Source organism: Dipodomys spectabilis, unplaced genomic scaffold, assembly GCF_019054845.1.
Source record: "Dipodomys spectabilis isolate Male_0828 unplaced genomic scaffold, ASM1905484v1 ptg000365l, whole genome shotgun sequence".
NCBI lineage: Eukaryota > Metazoa > Chordata > Mammalia > Rodentia > Heteromyidae > Dipodomys > Dipodomys spectabilis.
This window is the reverse complement of record NW_024871042.1, coordinates 6360673-6379363: the sequence shown is the minus strand read 5'-3', so window position 1 is coordinate 6379363 and position 18691 is coordinate 6360673. Positions and strand designations below refer to the sequence as shown.

Genomic DNA, 18691 nt, shown 5'->3' with positions numbered 1-18691 from the left:
AATTTTAAAATCGTAAGTTTCTTTTGCCTCTGTGAGTTTGAGCTAACAGATCCAGCTGCCTCAAAAATTTTGCAAGTTAAAAAACAAAATATAACCTTACTGTGGTTTACTGGTTCAAGCCCAACTCCCCTGTAATGCCTGGCAAATATATTTTTCTTCACAGGTTCAAAACAACCAAGGATTTATTTTCTCCTTGTGACTCTCCAAATGCCCGTCAGTTCCATGCATTCACTCTTCACTTCTTAAAATTCAACACTTCTTTAAAGGGTGATGCTTACTTAATAACAAGTTGTTTCTACCTTCATCTTACCTGACATGTCTACACCTATTACTTCAAAATTTTGCGGACTATACAGGGTCCTTTTATATTATATTTTCTATTTTCAATACTCTCAGCAACTAATACCATTCTTTTTGATTCATGTAAACTGTTGATTTTTGTGGCTAGCACGGGAACTTTCATGGACACCTTAAGAATTTGGTGAATAAGGTGACAAAGGCTTTTATGATGAAAAATGGTGGGACTAGCCGGGGTACCAGGGCTCACGCCTGTAATCCTAGCTACTCAGGAGGCTGAAATCTGAGGATTGAGGTTCAAAGCCAGCCCAGGCAGGAAAGTGAGACTCTTATCTCCAATAAACCACTAAAAAACCCAAAGTGGTGCTGTGGCTCAAGCGATAGAACGCTCGCCTTGAGCTAAAGAGCACAGGGACAGCGCCCAAGCCCAGAATTCAAGCATCACGACCAACAAAAATAAATAAATAAATAAATGGTGGAACTGATTATAAGACTGGTAGGTAACATTTATATATGAGTGATGGGGATATTCAAAAGGAATCCTAAAATGGAGAATTCTTGATTCAGTGTCTATTTGCCAAGAATCCTGTTCTCTCTCTTCCATAGCCTGCTTGCTTTAATACTGCAAAGGACATTTCTAGACCCAGGCTTCTGGCTCTGTATCTATGTAAAAATGACCAGTAGGGAAGAGGCCCAGCACAAAGATACAGGGAAGACTTGAAACAGGACCCTCCCCAAGATTAATTTTGCTCTGGAATGTTACTCATCATTATGTCCTCCTGATCTGGTCTGAGATATTTTACTATGATCAATACCCTGTCATTATAATTATGCCTTAAAATTGGATCCCCTCCTCACCTCAGGGTTTTTCTAAGATGATCATGGATAACCCCAGGTGCAAGGTGGTTCTTGAGACATGTAAATCTTTCACAACACTCCCGTAGGCTCATCATGTCAAGGAACCTTATGTTCCAATACTCTCAAACTTCAATAAATGCCTGTGCTGAAGTAGAAGTTTCACCACCGAAAGCCTTTCTATTCTAATAAGCTACACGTTCACTACATTTAGAGTCTTGCCTTAATTTTTCTCTTGAAAGTTGTAAAAACTGAGCCACACCAACAGAATCATTGTTAAAATGTCTCAATTTTACCGGGAGCCAGTGGCTCACACCTGTAATCCTAGCTACTCAGGAGGCTGAGATCTGAGGATCATGGTTCAAAGCCAACCCCAGGCAGGAAAGACTCTTATCTCCAATTAACCACCAGAAAACTCCAAGTGGCACTGTGGCTCAAGAGGTAAAGCACTCACCATGAGCTGAAGAGCACGCAAGCCCAGAGTTCAAGCCCCATGACCAAAAAAAAAAAAGTAAAAAAGTCTCAATTTCTTTTTACATTTCAATAAGTATTCTATCAATTTTCATTTATTTACTACAATTGAATCATAACCCTTTCTTACACACTGTAGTTGAGACTTTCTAATTTCTTTTGCTCTGCCTTCCACCCCTTGCCATTCACTATCTTATACTGTATTTAGACCTCACTGCTGGCCAATGCTGGGCATCTGGAACTCTGACAGGTAGTTCCAGCTTTATCCTAACAAAAACAAAATTTCATCTATTGACTATAGGGCAATCTAAACAAAAGAAAAGTTTGAGCCTTAAACTAAGAATATATGGTCTGGGTAGAAAAGATTACTTTAAAACCGTCACTTCATGAAGCACTGGCGCTCGTTTTTTTACATTTATTCTCAAAGAAATGTGTGTATTACAATTAATAACATTTAAAGTCTGCCAAAGACCTGTGAAGATGCTCAGGTTTAAACAAATAAAGGAGAATTCACTCATGGGCCAAACATACAAGAGCCACAACTGCTATAAAATCTAATGAGCCCAAAGCAGATATTGTCAGTCAAAACTAGAGACACTATTTTAATTTTTGTGGCTTACTAGTTATTTGAAGCTATTTAGCACCAACACTAGTAAGAGAAAACCTGTATGGATCTCCCACCCAAAGGTACACAAATACAACTTAGACCACAGAAGAGATTGGCAGAAGTACTACCTCCATAAGGATGCAAATTAAGATTTAAAACAGTGTAACAATTAGCTAAAACTAATCCTTTTACAGGGGTGTAAATGGTTATTGAGAACTGAATTCCATGCTGCTAGCTTTTGTTAAATAGCTACAGAAATATTTTACCTAAGAGCAATGCCCAGCCCCCTAGCTCCAATAATTATTAATAAAAGTATGAAAAACGTAAGGGTGACTTGTTTTGATATCAAGTTTCCTGGAATAAATTCAAGTGCATAAATAAACTACATCAAGAATTAGTGCCCTGGGAAAATAAACTCAATGCAACTATCTCAAGTCTGACACCAGACGGCTGTAACAGCTCTATGTGTGGCCACACTGAAATTTGTATATGGGGTTTTGTTTGCTACACAAAACTATTATAGAGAGGACAAACACATACATAGTTAAACAGTATTTTTCTTTTAACTGTCTGCCTTACAAACCCTATGTTTTGGTGGCTACCTCGGTCCCCATTGTGCAGCCCCCTGGGTGGTCCCTTCCAGGGGGCCACTTGAAGGGAGTACAATGACCAGAAAAAGAGGAGGGAAAGCAACACAAAGGCCAATAGAGCAGGGCGGTCTGCTGCAGGCTGCAGACCAGAGGTCAGCAAACAACACAGCTTCTCTTTACCCAAGAAACAAGGGCTCCTTCTCTTTACCTGGATAACAGTGTGATTAAGCTGACAGCTTGAATTATGGGTTACATTTTGTAGGGTACTGTCAGTGCTAAGGTCTTGTCGTTGTAGCAGGGACTGCACAAGCAAAACCCTTGCCCCCGCCTCCCCCCCCCTCACACACACTTTGGCCTCCAAACAGACCTCATCATTCTGTTCTATTCCCATTCTTAGGACCAGCAACTTTTTTTTTTTTTAAGTTTCCTAATGAGGAATGGAAAGGCCTGGGAGAATTTATAATAGATGTTTCCCTCCATCCTTAAACAGAGACAACCAGCCTGAACTCATCATGTTTCTAGTCAGTAACCAAGACTTAGTGATGGCTGTAGACATGCATTAAGAAATGAGTGTTTTCCTTTGGCAAAGTAGCAGGATATAAAATTAACACCTCCCCCCGCCCCCCCAAATCAGTAGCTTTTCTGCATGCTTACAATGAAAAGAGCAAGGCTGAAATCAGAAAAACAACTCCTTTTGTAATAGCTTCAAAAATAAATAAATAAAACCTAGGAATTATCTTATCCAAGGAGGTGAAGGACCTCTATGATGAAAACTTTTAAAACCTGAAACAGGAAATTAAAGCAGATTTAAGGAAGTGGAAAAACCTCCCATGCTCCTAGATTGGGAGGATTAACATCGTGAAAATGGCAATTCAATATCCCATTAACATTCTTTAATGAAATAACAGAATCCAAAAATTCATATGGAATAACGTAAGACCTGAAAAATAAAAACAGGAAAAATAGTGCGAGAAGAATATCAATTCTAAACTTCAAACTCTATTATAAAGCTGTAGTTATAAAAACAGCTTGGTACTGGCCACCTGAACAGGCCTGAAGACCAATGAAATAGAACTGAAGACCCAGAAATGATCCCACAGACCTATGGCCACATAATTTTTGATAAGGGAGCCAAAATTATCAGATGGAAGAAAGATGGCCTCTTCAACAAATAGTGCTGGCAGAATCGGCTATACACATGTAGAAAACTGAAGTTAGATCCTTATATATCACCCTGTACCAAAATCAACTCCAAATGGATTAAAGATCTTGAAGTAAGAGCAGATAGCCTGAAAACATTACAGGAGGGGATAGGGCTTCTTGGCATGGCTCAAAACTTCCTAAATTAAGATCCAGAAACACAACGAATCAAAGAAAGGCTGGATAAATGGAATCACATTAATCTGCAGGGCTTCTGCGTGGCAAAAGACATAGCTAGCAAGATAAACAAAAAACCCACAGATTGGGAGAGGATCTGCATTAACTATACAACAGAGAAGGGCCTCATAAAAAAAATATACCTAGATACCAGGTGCCAGTGGCTCACGCCTGTAATCCTAGCTACTCGGGAGGCTGAGATCTAAGGATCACGGTTCAAAGCCAGCCCGGGCAGGAAGACTGTGAGACTCTTATCTCCAATAAACCACTAGAAAACCAGAAGTGGCAGTGTGGCTCACGCAGTAGAGCACTCGCCTTGAGCTGAATAGCTGAGGGATAGAGCCCAAGCCTAGAGTTCAAGCCCCATGACTGACAAAAAATAATAAATAAATAAATAAAATATATATCTAGAGCTCAAAAAATTAACCCCCAACAACAATAAATCCTCAAAGAAACAACTATCCCATTAATAAGTGGACTACAGAATTGAAAAGAGGACTGGGAATGTAGCTTAGTGGTAGAGTGCTTGCCTAGTATGCATAAAGCCCTGTGGTTCGATTCCTCAGTACCATATAAACAGAAAAAGCCAGAAGTGGCACTGTGGCTCAAGTGGTAGAATGATAGCCTTAAGCAAAAGAAGCTCAGGGACAGTGCCCTGGCCCTGAGTTCAAGCCCTAGGACTGGAAAAAAAAAAAAAAAGAATTAAAAAGAGACTTCTCTGGAGAGGAAATAAGAATAGACAATAGACACATGAAGAAATGCTCAACATTTCTGGCCATAAAAGAAAGGCAAATCAAGCTGGGCGCCATGCATGTAATACTAGCTACTTAGGAGGCTGAGATCTGAGGATCATGGTTCAAAGCCAGCCCAGGCAGTTAAGTCCATAAGACTCTTATCTCCAATTAGCCACCAGAAAACCAGAAGTGGCACTGTAGCTCAAGTGGTAGAAGGTTTGCCTTGAGCTGAAGAGCTGAGGGACAGTGCCTAGGCCCAGAGTTCAATGCCCATGAATGCCAAAAAAATTAAGAAAAAGAAAAACGAAATGCAAATCAAAACTACATTCGGATTCCACCTCACCCCAGTTAGAATGGCCATTATCAAGGAAATAAATAATAACAGATGTGGCCAAAAGGGAATGGCTACTACACTGTTGGGAATGTAAACTGGCTCAACCACTCTAGAAAGCAGAATGGAAGCTCCTCAAAAGACTAAAACATAGAGCTCCCCTATGACCCAGCAATCCACTCCTGGGCATTTACCCAAACAATCACAAACAAGGCCACACTAAAGCTACTAGCACAACTATGTTCACTGCAGAATTATTTACCATAGCTAAGATATGGAACCACCCCAGATACCCCTCAGTAGATGAATGGATCAAGAAAATATGGTATATATACACAATGAAATTCTATGCCTCCATCAGAAAGAATGGCATCACCTCATTTGTAAAGAAATGGAAAAACCTGGAAAAAAATAATATTAAGTGAAATCAGACTCAAAGAAACATAGGCTCTATGGTTTCCCTCATTTGTAGTAATTAGTATATGTCTAGGATAGTCCTAGCAGAGGATCAGAGGATCATAACAGCTTGATAGTTATGTATATAGCTACTGACCATATAAAATGATGCTAATAGAAATTAACTCCAAGATATGGAAATGAGGGGTTTTGTTTTTGTTTTTTAACATACTAAGTGAAGTTATTTTTTTCTTTTGTTTTTTTCCTTTGATTTATCTCCTGTTGTCACTGTTTTTGATTCTGGTACCCTGTGTCTTGTATATACGTTTCTCTGACTTGGCGAAGGGGAATAACAAAATGGTTAAATATAGGACAAAGGGTGAACCAGTGAAACAGCAATATAAGACACTATGTTGGAAATGAACTTTACAACTCTGGGGGAGAGGAGTTGATAGGGAGGAAAGTAGGAGAAAAATGAGGGAGGGGGGTAACAACGTTCAAGAAATATATTCATTACCTTACTTATATAACTGTAGCGCCTCTGTACTATAAATTTAAATTTAAATTAAACAAAGAATATCCATTATCCCTACTCCTTCAATATTGTCCCAGATGTCCCATGAAGTGTATGTAACAAAACTAGAGCAAGGATATAACATATGTAAAGATTCAAAATCAAGAAACAAAGTGTTCTTTAAAGCATATATTGTAGTTGAATTTATACAAAGTTGAAGAGTCTATGAACAATTTGTTAGATATTAAGACATCTTTCAAAAAGTTGGATTTAAAAAAAATCAGTGCAGTCACCTCTTCACATTGAGAAGGATACAAAAATATTTTTAAAAATTATGTCTGTATTTAACATGAACAGGTTTTTTCCCTTGTCATTTATTCCCTAATCAACAGAATATAATAATTATATCCCATTTACATTTTATTCGGTGCTATAAGTAACCTAGACATGATGGTATGTATATGAGAATATGTGAGTGAGCTATACACAAATACTGTACCATTTTATGAAGAGGACTTGAGTACCAGCAGGACTCTAAAGGTATCTACAGGACTTCTAGAACCAAGTTCCTTCAGGTAATAAGAAACTACTGCATGTAAGTGAGACACAGTCTTATATTCTAATAACCAAGCAAACAATCTATAATTTTTATAGAGATACAATACACACACACACACATATGTATGTATTACTTATTTTATGCCAAGATTGTTCTGTATGGAAGGGAGAGCAAAAAAACAATGGGACTAAAGGTGAACCAATTCAGCAGTGATACTCACTAGACACTATGTTGGAAATGAACTTTGGGGGAAGGGAAGTCAGGAAAAACTGGGAGAGAATAAAGGAGGGGGAGATGCTGTTCAAAAAGAAATGTACTCATTACCTGACTTATGTAATAGTAACCTCTCTGTACATCACTTTTACAATAAAAAAAATTTTTTTGGGGGGGGGGGTTTGGCCGTGGGGCCTGAACTCTGGGCCTGGGTGCTGTCCCTCAGCTCTTCAGCTCAAGGCTAGCATTCTACCACTTGAGCCACAGTACCACTTCCAGCTTTTTCTACTTATGTGGTGCTGAGGAATCGAACCCAGGGCCTCATGCATGCAAGGCAAGCGCTCTACCACTGAGCCACCTTCCCAGCCCCATACAATAAAATGTTTTAATTGGCAAAGGCTGGAGTTCAAGCTGGCCAACAAAAATTTCTTTTAACATCTCTACAGACAGTATGTGATAATGACTATGATTCTCATTTACTTTGCTTGCTTTTATTTTTTTTTTTTTTGGTCAGTCTTGGAGCCTGAACTCTGGACCAGGATGCTGTCCCTCAGCTCTTCAGCTCAAGGCTGCTCAAGGCTAGTACTCTACCACTTGAGCCACAGCACCACTTCCGGTTTTTTTTGCTTATGTGGTGCTAAGGAATCAAACCCAGGGCCTCATGCATGCAAGGCAAGCACCCTACCGCTGAGCCACCTTCCTAGCCCCTTACTTTGCTTTTGATTAGATCTCAAGATAACTTCCCTAAACACCAGGCTAAGAAATTTCAGAAATGTAAACCAAAATAAGGACAAAGAAAATATGTTAACTTTCCATTACTGTAACCAAATACCTGAAAAAAGCAACTTAAGGGAGGAAGTGTTTATATCAGAAGGTTCAACCCATGGTCCCTTGGCTCCATGTTTCTATACCTGTAGAAATACAATATGTCATAATGGTAGAAGCGTGTGCCAAAGGTAAATCATCCCATCCAGACAGGAAGTAGAAAGAATGCCTATGAAGCTGGCTTTCTCCTTTTTTCTCTTTTATCACCTTCAATCAGGGCAGGTTCTTTCCTTTAGTTAATCCTAAGTGTCGCTGAAATGCCCTCAGAGACACTTCTAGAGGTGTGCTTTACTAATCTCCTAACTACTTCTCAAACCAATTGAGTTGGCAACCAAGATTAACCATCACAGGAATGCCTAGGTTTTCCAGATCAAATAGCTAAGCTAATAGAGGCACAGCAAGATTGTGGAAAGACATGCCAAGCAGAACACTAAGAGTACTGATAGTTGCACCTAATGGCCTTGTGTTATTTTTTCCAAAAGTAAAATGTACAACTTTATTTTGGGAACAAAGGCTAAAATCTATATGAAGACAGAAGGATTATTCAGGCACTATCTATGTTGAGAGCAAGACTAGTGACTGTGCAGAAGAAAATAGTCAGCTGAGAACAGACCCAGGAAGGCATCATCATGTCTGAAAAAATAATCAATTTATAAATATACTTTTGCTTCTTTTAAAGTGATTTTGAGGTAGGTTGTAAGAGAATACTACTCTAACTTATTATTCTGGGCTGTAGGATTTCCAGAAGCAAATCTTTCTAGATGAATAACTTCCCTCCTATATGTAACTTTTGAAAAAAGGGATAAATTAAATTCATTGGATATGTTTCAATCTATTTTCCCTTTTTTATGACTCATAGAAACCAAGACTTCCATTTAACTTAGTTTGAAAGGTTGCATTACATCCTGCTGTTAATAACACTCTAGGCAGAGAGAGAGAACAAAGGAACTTTGTAAATCATTCAAGTTTGAAGAAAGGAACATAGCACTTCATCAGTTTATCTGAGTCTGGAAGGCTCTTCTTTTCTTAATTAATATAACTTGCACTTTGAGTTTATTTTTAACCTTACAAAATATTATCTTGGATGATACTTCAGCCACCTAGGCAGTAGAGAGATATGGGGGAGACAGGATAGAGTAGCAGTTAACAATGCTGATTCTGGACCCAGATGACCAAGTTCCAAGTATGCCAAATTACTTGTGACTGTTACTAACTCTGTGTTTACATTTCCTCACCTATAAAATGGGCATAATATAGAATTAATGTTTATGAATAAGGCTCTTAATATAGAGCCTGACACAGAACCTGCGGTAGTTCAGGGGTATATTACCATTATGATTGTGATTTCAAAACAAGAAGATTAAGAACATGAATACTAGCACCAGACTTCTAGTTTGGACTCTAAGGGTACCAGTGACCAGCTTTTTAACCTTGGAATGTTATTTCTGACCTTTCTCTGAATTCCAGACTTGAAGAAATCTGTTTACTATGCATTTATACTTCAATGTTAAAAAGATCTCAAATATAACCTGTCTAGGATTTATATTTTGATTGCTTTCCCTTAAATCAATGGCTCCTATGAATTCCTATCTTAGTAAGTAACTCAGTATCTACTCACCCAGTCACTGCCACTAAATCTTTTTTTTTTTTTTTTTGGTCGGCCATGGGGCTTGAACTCTGGGCCTGGGCGCTGTCCTTCAGCTCTTCAGCTCAAGGCGAGCGCTCTACCACTTGAGCTACAGTGCCACTTCCGGTTTTCTGGTGGTTTTATTGGAGATAGGAGTCTCACGGTCTCTCCTGCCCGGGCTGGCTTTGAACCGCTATCCTCAGATCTCAGCCTCCTGAGTAGCTAGGATTACAGGGGTGAGCCACCAGCGCCTGGCTTAACCACTAAATCTTTTTGTTTGTTTTTTTTGGTCTGGTCATGGGGCCTGAACTCTGGGCCTGGGCGCTGTCCCTCAGCTCTTCAGCTCAAGGCTAGCACTCTACCACTTGAGCCACAGCGCCACTTCCGGCTTTTTTCTTTTTGCTTATGTGGTGCTGAGGAATCGAACCCAGGGCCTCTGGCATGCAAGGCATGTGCTCTACCACCGAGCCACCTTCCCAGCCCCACTGCCACTAAATCTTGAAGCCATCCTTCTGCCCCTTCTCTCACACCACCCACATCCAATCTCTAATCCTGCTGCTTCTTCATAAAAGTATATCCAGGATCTGCCACTTCTCACCACCCGTGACGATACCCTTGTCCAGATAACAACATTTCTCCCCTGGATCATTATAATACTCTCCAAACAGATCTCTTTTCTTCTCCCTTTCTCCCAGTTTATCTTCCATTAAGCAACCAATTCCTCTGAAGTACAATCCAAAGTTCTGCCTGCAGCCTACAGGATCCACCATGATAGGGACTACTCTCATTCCACCTTTTCTTTCCCTTCACATCTTCTGATCCTGCTGCACTTTCCTCTTTGCTGTTCCTAGAAACACCAAGTATGCTTTCACTGCATGGCCTCTGTATTGTGTTCCCTTTGCTCTTATTCAGATGAAACCTATCTCTCTCCCAAATATGGGAGGAGAAGCAGGAAATAAAAACTGAGAAACAAATAAATATACCAAAATGAAAAAAGAAATGACAAAAAAATAAAGCAGATTAAGTGGACAGAGAAGCAGACTAAGATGACAGGGGATAGGTGGGTAGGTTACTTTAAACTTTAACCAGTGATTATTTGGTTATAACTACCAATCACCATAATTCAAAGATACTATTTTAAAAGATACTTTTTAAAGCTATTTGAGCCAGGCACTGGTGGATCCCACCTGTAATCCTAGCTACTCAGGAGGCTGAGACCTGAGGGTCGAGGCTCAAAACCAGCCCAGGCAGGAAAGTCTGTGAGACTCTTATCTCCAATTAACAACCAAAAAGCTCAAAGTAGAGAAATGGCTCAAGTGGTAGAATGCTACCCTTGGACAAAAAGAAGCTCAGAGATAGTACCCAACCCAGGCTGTGAGTTCAAGTCCTAGAACTGGCACACACAAAAATGCTACTTGAGACAGACAGACAGAAAGAAAGAAAACAGAGGGAGAGAGAGGGGGGGGGAGGAAAGGAAAGGAAGGAAAGAAGAAGAAATAGAAGAGGAAAAGAAAAAGTAGAAGGAAAAAAGAAATAAAATTAGATCATATCTAAAAGGCGACTTATAATACTTAAGAAGCCCTTACCCCATCATGGCAAGTGCTCAATAAAATGATCCTAGTGATTTGGTTTCTAAAAATGTACACAATAAAAACAGAATAGTAAAAGAGAAGAGAAGCAATAGCTTACTGTCTTGTTGGTGAGTTAGTAGAGGATTCCTTTTCTGGATCACAATTCTTGTTTTCAGTGGATAGGACATTATTTTCTTGATTGAAATCTTCTCCCTTCTTTTTGTCACCTGGATATGGCTGTGGTTCTAGATTCTCCAAAAATGAGTCTTTTTCAGTTAGAGAGATGGTAAGGTCATTGCTACTACATGAACTTTCTTCCTCCTGTTCTTCCAGCATTTTTATGAAAGGCCTTTGTGCCTCTGGGGACCCATGGGCAAGATGATCTGTAAGAGGGAAAATGAAGAGATTACTGATCACTAATTAAAGAGACAACTGAAGTAACAGAGAAAAAAATATTCGTCGGTTAAAAACATATGCAACTTACACCTAATTTTAGTATTTAAAACCTGGGCAAGGGGCAGGGCTCAAGTAATAGAGTACCTGACTACCAAGTATGAGGTCCTAAGTTAAAATGCCAGTACCACCAAAAGCAAGCAAACAAAACAAAAAGACATACATACATAAAAAGTATTTTTTGTGTGTGAAGTATTAGGGATGGAACCCAGGGCCTTATGTATGTTAAACATGTACTTCACACTGAGCTACACTCATATCCCTTAAAAATATTTGGCACTGCTAGCATATGCCTATAATCCCAGCTACTCAAGAGGCTGAGATTGGAGAATAATGGTTCAAAACTCTTCCAGGAAAGAAAGTCCAATTAACCACCAAAAAAGCTAAAAGTGGGGATGCTCAAGTGGTAGAATGGTAGCCTTCAACAAAAAGAAAAAAAAAAAAACTGGCACCCACGTCTTGAGTTTAAGCTCCAAGACTAGCATAAAAAAATTCTTTTAATATTTTAATGCACACACACACACACACACACACACACACACAGAGGTACTGGAGATTGAACTCAAAGCCTCATGCTCTGGCAAGGGGAATCACAGGTGTTCTACTACCTGAACCAAACATCAACTTCCTGCTTTTTGCTGGTTAACAGGAGAATCTCTTGGGCTCTTTTGCCCAGGCTGACTTCCAATCTTGACCTTCTCATTTTAGCCTCCTGAGTAGTTAGGACTACAGGCTTGAGCTACCAGAGCCTAGCTAAAGTGTTGTTAATAGTAATTTTTAAAATCAGTGAGTTCATTTTCAAAATATTCCCTTGAACACATTTAAGGACTGACTAGAATGAAATGCACTGACAAAGTCACTATTATTATTGTTGCTGTTGTTGTTATTTTTGGTAGTACTAGTGAACTCAGTACTTTGTGCTTGCTAGGCAGGTGTTCTACCACTTGAGCCACACAATCACCTCTCATTATTTTGTTTTTTGACAGAGATAAAATTAGAGCATAATTTGTAAGATTACTACCATCCAGAAAAACTAAGCACTAACAAAAACCAGCAAACAAAACTCAGCCTCTTATCCAACCTGAGAAACCTTCACAGGCAGAATGCTTCTCTTGAGACCACTTATTTTCAGATGCACAGTGTTCTGAAACTGATATTGCAGAGACTGGCGGGCTGGCTCTTTCTTCCTTAACTTCAATATGTTTTCGTGTCAGTATTTCTCCCTCTGATCCTTCTGATCTGCTGGAACTGTCACACTTTAAATCAGTGGTTCTGTTCTCTGGACTTAATCTTTCCTGTAATGAGGAATGGAGTTCGGCGGACTTTTTGCCTTCAGATAAATTATTCTTGCTATGACGTGAACTGCTTCCTATCTGCAAGCAATGAGTTGGTTCCTCCTCAGACAATACACTGGCTGTGACTGGCGTTTTTTCACCAATCTGAAGAGATGTCTTTCCATCTATTTTGTCAGTCTTATTTAAGCACTGTGTGTCATTATTAGTTTGTACTACACAGCTGTCTGTCACATTACTGCTCTGTGCTGTCTGTTGGTGTGAATATGGGTCAGGAATTGAAAAGTTCTTTGTGGGTTGGGGAGATTTCGGCTCTGTACTGAAATCTCCAATGTTTGAAATGGCTGACATCTGGCGCCCCATAAAGACTGTTGCTGGTTGATACAACCCTCTTGACATGGATGTTCCCAAGTTGATTCCTGTCTGCCTTGCCTCCTGCAAGAAGACATGGAAGTATAAAACATATGAACAGTTTGGCTGTTTTCAAAAATGAAAGGTAAGACCATGAAATCAGCACCTACCTTGTTTGATAAAACAAATGCATGTTCTCAATGCAACTGAATTATATTATTAAAATTAAACTGGATACATTTTATTACATACATACCAAATAAACAAACAAAAAACTTTTATTTCTATAAACATGCCATAGAACCATAGCGGAACTACATGGAGTTCCTCTGTCTAGAACTTCATGCCATCTTCTCCCTCTTCCTTGTCACCTGGATTGATTTGTGGTTCTAGATTCTAAAATCAGATAATTTTCACTTACGTATCACGGAACTACAGAGGTAGCAAACCAAACCAAGCAAAAATGGATAGGGAGAGAATACAAAGGAATATTGGAGGTTTCAAAATTCTACTATTAGTATTAGGAAAAGTTCCAAGGTTGGACATGATGGTACATGGCTATAATCCTAGAACTCAGGAGACAGGTAGAAGGATCATGAATTCAAAGCCAGCCTGTACTGGACACTGCCTCAAAAATAAAACTCAAAAAAAAGAATGAGAGACAGACTGGCTGGCAGGCAGGCAGGCAGATAAACAGACAGACAGACAGAGGAAAAAAAAAAAAAAAACCCTCAGGATCACATGTACAAAAATACAAAATCTGTAGTAAAATTATAAATAGTATCAGTTTTCCTAAGTAACCTCAAGTGATTTAAAAAATGTGTAGCAATTTAAAATTACTGTCATGTCTATGGGGAGAATAAGCATAGTCAGATAGGGAAAAAGGAAGAGAGGGAAAGGAAAAGGAAGGGAGAGATCAGAAAAGCAAGGAAATGAGATTAAGAGAGGGCAGGAGAGAGAAGAATAGGGAAGGAGAAGGAAACACTGGTTCAATGGCTTGAATAAGGGAAATGGTGAAAAGCAGAATGAGAAGTAACAAACATAAAGCCTCCAGAAAGTAAAATACTTTTCTTCCAAAGCACTTTCAAGGACATAAAAGCATTTATTTCACAGAGGCATATAGATAGGGAGGTATAATGTCTTTGCAAATGAAAAACCTGAGGCCCCAATAATGAGAGAAAAATCACACACAATCACACACACACACACACAGATAAAACAATCTAAGTCTTGCTTCCCTTTATACAGTTTCTTCTATTTGTAAAATAAGACATGCTTGGAAGTAAGACATTACTTGGAAGTAAAAAAGAAAAAAATGAACAGCGATGACAGAAAAAAATGACGGAATAGGACCTCTGAAAAATTCTTTGAAAATTCTCTGTGCCATAAAAGAGATAACACCAGAAAGATTTTTTTCAGTAACTTTCAATAACTTTTTAAAACTTTGGGCCTGGGCGCTGTCCCTCAGCTCTTCAGCTCAAGGCTAGTGCTCTACCACTTGAGCCACAGCACCACTTCTGGCGTTTTCTGCTTATGTGGTGCTGAGGAATGGAACCCAGGGCCTCATGTTTGCAAGGCAAGCACTCTACCACTGAGCTACCTTCCCAGCCCCTGAAACTGGTTCTCATATAGGGCAAGAAAAAAAATCAACCAACAGAAACTGTCCATGAGAAGTTCAGGTATTGAACATACCAGATAAAGACATTAAATTAGCTACATTAAATATAGTCAAACAATTATAGGAAACCATGTCTAAAGAACTACGATATCTTTTTTGGTAGTTAATTGGAGATAAGAGTCTCATGGGCTTTCCTGCCCAGGCTGGCTTCCAACCATGATCCTCAAATCTCAGCCTCCTGAGTAATTACAGACATGAATTACAGACATGAGTCAACAACACCCATCAAGAAAAATTAAAGGCTTCCTAAGCTTTTTTTTCAAAACATGAAATAATAAAAGTACATTGTTTTAAAGTAAAATACTGGTCAAGATATATCTATTTTAGTTTATAATTACAATAATTTCAAATTGATTAATATATTTTTATTTCCATCTTTTTCTAGTAAAAACAAATTTCAAATAAATTTTTAAAATAATTTTTAAATCAATAGTTTGTTAATTAAATCATGTAACTTCTTAAAGGTCTACTCAAATTGTCTACTTCTTTCTGGTCCAACTTGGATCATACATTTCTGAGATATGTCCAATTTATCTAGGTGATCTAATTTGTTGATACTTATTAAAAGATTTCTCTTATAATCTTTTTTATTTCTGCAAAGTCAGTCACAAAATACCCACTTGTATTTCTAATTTTAAAAACTTGAGTCTTCTTGTTTTCTTAGTGAATCTAAGGGATTGTCAACTTGTTGATTCTTTTCAAATAACTTATGAATTTTTATTCCTTCTTATACATTTGTATTCTTTTATTCGTCTCTTCTCTATTCATTTGTTGTTGTTCTTTCTGTCTGCTTTGGACTCTGTTTTCTTTCTTTCTTTTTGGGGGGGGGGGGCCTGGGAGCTGTCCCTGAGCTCTTCAGCTCAAGGCAAGTTCTCCCACTTGAGCCACAGCACCACTTCTGGTTTTCTGGTGGTTAATTAGAGATAAGAGTCTCACGGGCTTTCCTGCCTAGGCTGCGTTTAAACTGTGATTCTCAGATTTCAGCCTCCTGAGTAGCTAGGATTATAGGCGTGAGAGTTTTCTTTTTTAAAATATGTGTGCGTAGATCTTTTTGAGTTTATCATACTTGACTTGAGCTTTACTGATTCATGATTTTCATCTAACTGGAAAGTTTTTTCTTTTCCTTGTCATTTTGTCACAATTTTTTTGGTCCCTTTCTCTTGCTCCTTGCTTTCTGGGAATATTTTCTTTTCTTTCTCTCTCTCCTTTCCTTTCCCACCCCCCTATTTGTGTATATAAGAACAGCCTATAGGATACATCAGAAAGATACAATCTACAACCAACACTGTTGGCACTTCTATCTGAACTTTCAACTTCTAGAACTGTGAGCAATCTGTTATTTAAGTCACTCTGTTTGTAGCATTTTGTTAAAGGCAGCCCACCAAACTAATATACCATGACAATGTGATTTTTTAAATTCCTCTTTCATTTAATTCCACTTTCAGTTATAGTTACCACCAAATTCTCACAATTATGACTACAAATTCTCACAATTATGACTACAATGAGATGTCTCTGGCCATTAAATCTATCAGTTGTTGGAATTACCAAATTTTACCATGGATCTATTAAAGCATATTCTGTAACTTATTTGCAGGGTAAAAACCACCATAAAATCAATCCATAATGAGTTGTTATCATCAAGTGGTATTATTTTCCACTTTTTAATTTATAGGTAGCCTCTCTACTCCCTATCCCTACAGCGGCCCCTTTACTACCACAGAGAGGTGGTAAGAAGTCAGGAGCAAAGTAGGCTACCTTAATGAAGAACAAAGGATGACAATGGTGACAGTAGAAGTGAGGAGTATGGCAGTAGGATCAATGACTATTCAATTAGACACGTACAAAGTACCAACCACAAACTAAAGAGATTTATGCTCATTACTTCTAATCTTCCAAACAACTATTATTATTGTGTCTATTCTTAAGGGATTAGCCAGGTTGAGCAACTTGCCTACAGTCACAGAGCCAGAATTCAAATTCAAGTATCCTTGTTTTGCTTAATATATAGAGAATATGTGGTTAGACTCTCCCCTTCCTCAAGCCAGCCATTCCTCTAAGGCTGGCCATTCAGATTTTCACTTTTTTTGGCTACTATAAATAATGCTGCAACAGACAAATGGTATTTCTGCTATTTTGAACTAAAGCTATTCCTAGGGAATACATGACCAAAGTTAGACTACTAACACAAAGTGTATAAGTATATTAATTATGATAGTCATTGCCAAATTCTTTTTCAAAAATGATTCTAGACACTAACTCATTTTTTTCAGACTGCATAGTATCTTTTTCTAAAAATATATCGTACACAGAATTTGGCAAGAATAAGAAATTGGTATTTGTCCTCATGCGAAAGTTCTCTAATCCTCTGTGTCATCATTAAAGGGAAAAATAGTATTTTCCACAAACTGTATCTTCCTCTTGTTAAAATGACATATTTTCCCCATACGTTTTTTATTTTTGGTGCTGGTTCTAGGGCTTAAATTCAAGTCTTGTCTGAGCACTTCCCTTTAGTTGTTTTTGTGTGTGTTTTTTTTTTTTTTAATTTAATTTAATTTTATTTGTGAACATACTGTACAGAGGAGTTACAGTTACATGGGCAGGATAATGCGTACATTTCTTACCAAGCGTTGCAGCCTCCTCCTTTGTTTACCCTTCACATCCCTTCCCAGACTCCACCCTCCCCCCCAATCCCAATCCTTCTCCTTCCCCCTCTTCCCCCCCCCCCCCCCCCCGTACCAACGTTGTAAAGCTCGTTTTGGACATGACAACTTGTACTTCTTATTGTTGCAACAGGTCCACCTGTATCCTTAAACAACTGGTTAACTGAAGATAAAAGGTCTTACAGACTTTTCTGTCTGGACTAGCTCTGAACTATAATCATATCTCAGCCTCCTGAGTAGCTAGAATTAAAAGCATGGGCCACCAGCTCATTTTTCCTCCTTACTCATGTACTTTTTAGCCCCATCAGTCCACAAACATGCACTTATATCTATGAATACAAATTTCTTACTTGTGAGTCTTTGTCATATATCTGCCACATATATCCAGTACAGGAAAGAATAAAGGAAGGTATTTGCTTGGTCCAATGCTATATAAAAGGTTCTTTCTTTCTACCCCCTTCCTTCCTTCTCCTCCCTTCATCACTCTCTTTCTTTTTTGTCAATCCTGAGGCTTGAACTCAGAGCACTGGAGCACTGGTTCAGGCCTGAGGCTTGAACCCTGGGCACTGTCCTTGAGTTTCTTTGTTCAAGGCTAGCACTCTTCCACTTTAGCCACAGCTCTACTTCCAGCTTTTTTTGGGTAGCCAGCCCAGGCTGGCTTTGAATCACAATCCTCAGAACTCAGTTCCCTGAGTAAATAGGATTACAGCTGTGAGTCACAGATGCTCACCAAAAGGTAATTTTATTGTGAAGCTAAATTTCTTCAAGAAAAGGCCTCTTCCACTACATTTCCAACTAATTGTTTTTATTTATTAGTCTCCAGATCAAAATAAATTTAAGAAGACTCTAAACTAGTCTATTCTGTTGAAATCTGAGTCTAACTACTAACTTACCAGTTGTGTAATCTGGGGTCAAGGTATTTAATGCTTTGTTTGAGACAGAATCTAGCTATAATAGCCTAGGCTTGTTTCCAACTCACCGTGTTCTTGCCTCAGCCTCGGCTTCCAAGTGTTAGAATTATAGGCAAGCACCACAATTACATAATGTTGTAGTATATGTGTGTGTGTGTGTGTGAGAGAGAGAGAGAGAGAGAGAGAGAGAGAGAGAGAGAGAGAGAGAGAGAGGGAGAGTGTCTGTACATACATAAATGTTTAGATCTGTACCTGAAACATATTAAAACCAATGTAAATGTTGACTATGGATCAAAGCCACTTGGAAGGAACCCCAGAAGGAAGCAGAATCTGTCTTCTGAAATAGGGCACATAACTTGCTCAAAGAGAACAGCTA

At 38.7% G+C, this 18691-nt stretch overlaps 1 protein-coding gene across 1 annotated transcript in view; it reads right to left on the bottom strand.

The window, feature by feature from the left end:
• Kiz (kizuna centrosomal protein) overlaps positions 1–18691 on the bottom strand; it is a 90042-nt gene that overhangs the window by 47414 nt on the left and 23937 nt on the right. The window contains exons 5-6 of the mRNA XM_042666511.1: positions 12502–13147; positions 11086–11350 (exon numbers count right to left, since the gene is read on the bottom strand). Coding sequence (XP_042522445.1) covers positions 11086–11350; positions 12502–13147 — 911 coding nt within the window. The remainder of the gene's footprint in view (positions 1–11085; positions 11351–12501; positions 13148–18691) is intronic.